This window comes from Condylura cristata, unplaced genomic scaffold, assembly GCF_000260355.1.
Source record: "Condylura cristata isolate star-nosed mole 26May11 unplaced genomic scaffold, ConCri1.0 scaffold00004, whole genome shotgun sequence".
NCBI classification, from domain to species: Eukaryota; Metazoa; Chordata; class Mammalia; order Eulipotyphla; family Talpidae; genus Condylura; species Condylura cristata.
Genome location: NW_004567105.1, coordinates 55,597,635 through 55,599,663, shown reverse-complemented (window position 1 = coordinate 55,599,663; position 2,029 = coordinate 55,597,635). Strand labels below are relative to the sequence as shown.

At 48.2% G+C, this 2,029-nt stretch overlaps 1 protein-coding gene across 1 annotated transcript in view; it reads right to left on the bottom strand.

The window, feature by feature from the left end:
- Positions 1-1,568, bottom strand: part of DENND6A (DENN/MADD domain containing 6A) — a 44,820-nt gene extending 43,252 nt beyond the window's left edge. Inside the window, exon 1 of the mRNA XM_004676037.2 lies at positions 1,290-1,568. Within this exon, the coding sequence (XP_004676094.1) occupies positions 1,290-1,526 (237 nt within the window). The 5' untranslated portion in view covers positions 1,527-1,568. The remainder of the gene's footprint in view (positions 1-1,289) is intronic.
- Between the last annotated feature and the right edge of the window lie 461 nt (positions 1,569-2,029).

The following is a 2,029-nucleotide window of genomic DNA, read 5'->3' as shown; positions in this document are numbered from 1 at the left end:
CACATACACACACACACTATACCTCTGGACAGTACCCCAGTTCTTGTATGCATAAATAAATATTTTTTAAATGCAATCAACTAAAACAACACAATTCTAAGCTTTCAAGTTAATCCTATTTGGTATTCTATTTTACAAAGAAGAACTTCATCATGTGACAGAAAATGATAGACAGCTTGTAAGTAGATCTCTTCTTCAAAGTCTTTGGACCATCATTTCTCAATAAGATAAAAGGAATTGCTCATGCATTCACTGGTTCTGTCAACAAGTGTCTACCGAATCCCACTATGTGACAGACCCTGTACTTGTCTCTCCCTGCTACTGTGAGTAAGTCTTCATTCTCCTCCAAACTGCAGTCTCAATATACAAACGCATATGCATATCAAGTATATAGTTAATATTTGTATGACCACCAACTAGCACAATGCCTAGTTCTAAATGCAAACCTAACTATATAATGACAAAGCAGAGAAGACATGCTGAATACAAAAAACACCAGCTTCTCATTAAGCTGCCAGTTTTTACAGTCAATTCATGGCACTAACATCAGTACAAGATGGCTCATTAAAACCCATCATAGCCACTATTAACAAATAAGGTTTTTCTTTAACACAAAAAGACAACCTTTGCGCTACAGAAAGAACCCTAAGCAATGTCAAGTACAGTTAAGAACGAAAGGGTTTTCAATAAGGCACCACAAAGATTTCACAAGCAAACAATTTCCCCTATATTCACCCTTATAATAGTTTTTAGGCTGAGCGTTTCAGAAGCAAAAAAAAAAAAAAAAATCACACAAAAGAGGAACAAAAGGAGAAAATGCATGCATGCTAAGATTAGCATTTCAGCTCATGAGGAGCGTAGTGCTCTAAAAGTTACCAAAATGACCAAAACAATCTGCAAGTCTGAAAAAGTTGGCTGTGTAAAGTTTAGCTACTATAGTTCACCATATGTCAGGGGTATTGTTCCCTACGTGCAAATCCCAAACATCCCGACTGCAAGCTTTCTCCGGATGCAGCTAACCATTTTTGTTATTCCCAAGACTCCGGGTTAAAAAAAAAAAAATCAGCAAGTATTTAGGAGGGGCCCAGAGAACTTTTCACCCCTAACCGCAGCCCACGATCCTCCCATGGGAACTGCCGATGGACCGCAGCCCGGAGGGGCTGACGGCCACGCCCGGATGCGCGGCGGCCAAGGTCCAGGACCGCCAGCCCTAGGGCCACAAGCTCTGCGGAGGCCATCCTGGCGCGGAAGCTGGATGGGGCGCGGGGCAAGATACCGCCCGGCCTCACCTCCACGGCCTGGCCAAGTTCCAGGTCGAAGCCCACCACACACACGCAGTGCAGCCAGGCCGAGAAACCGTCCCAGCGCAGCAGGCCCCGGTCGCGGCCCTCGTCCTCCTCATCGTCCTCTGAAGTGGCTCCAGCCACAACCATGGCCGGCACTTGGTTCTCCTCGGCCGCCGCCACCGCCTCGTCCAACGGCCCGCGGGAGCTGGGCCCAGAGCCGGCCAGGCCCCGCAGAGCCATCCGACGCCCCCTGGCTATTTGCGCCGCCTCCACCGCGGACCGCGCCGCAGAGAGCGCTCCGTTCCGCGCAGGCGCAGCCCCGGCTGCCGCAGCCGCTGGGGACGGGCTTGGCCTGGGCGGAGCTGCCACTCACGTGACCCTGGGAGTCCCTCTATGCAAGAGATCTCCCCAGCTCCCGGAGCAGGTGAGCACGTCACGCTGGCCCCTGCAAAATTGTGAGGCTGGCCCTTGCCTCCTTGTCTTAAAACTATTCAGGACTAAAACGGTGTTTTGTGAATGGTGGGCATCTTCCTTTACAGTCGACCCCGTGGGTGAATTATTCCTGAAATGACATAAGCACGAGGCAGTATTAAATCTTAGAAACATCGTGGTAACAGTGGCTAACATTGATTGAACATTGTACCAGTTAGTGTGCCAAGCAACTATATTACAAATATAACCTTCAATTTTCACAGCATAACTAGTAGGTAGATATCACTGTTTATTTTCGCAGTAAGGAAACA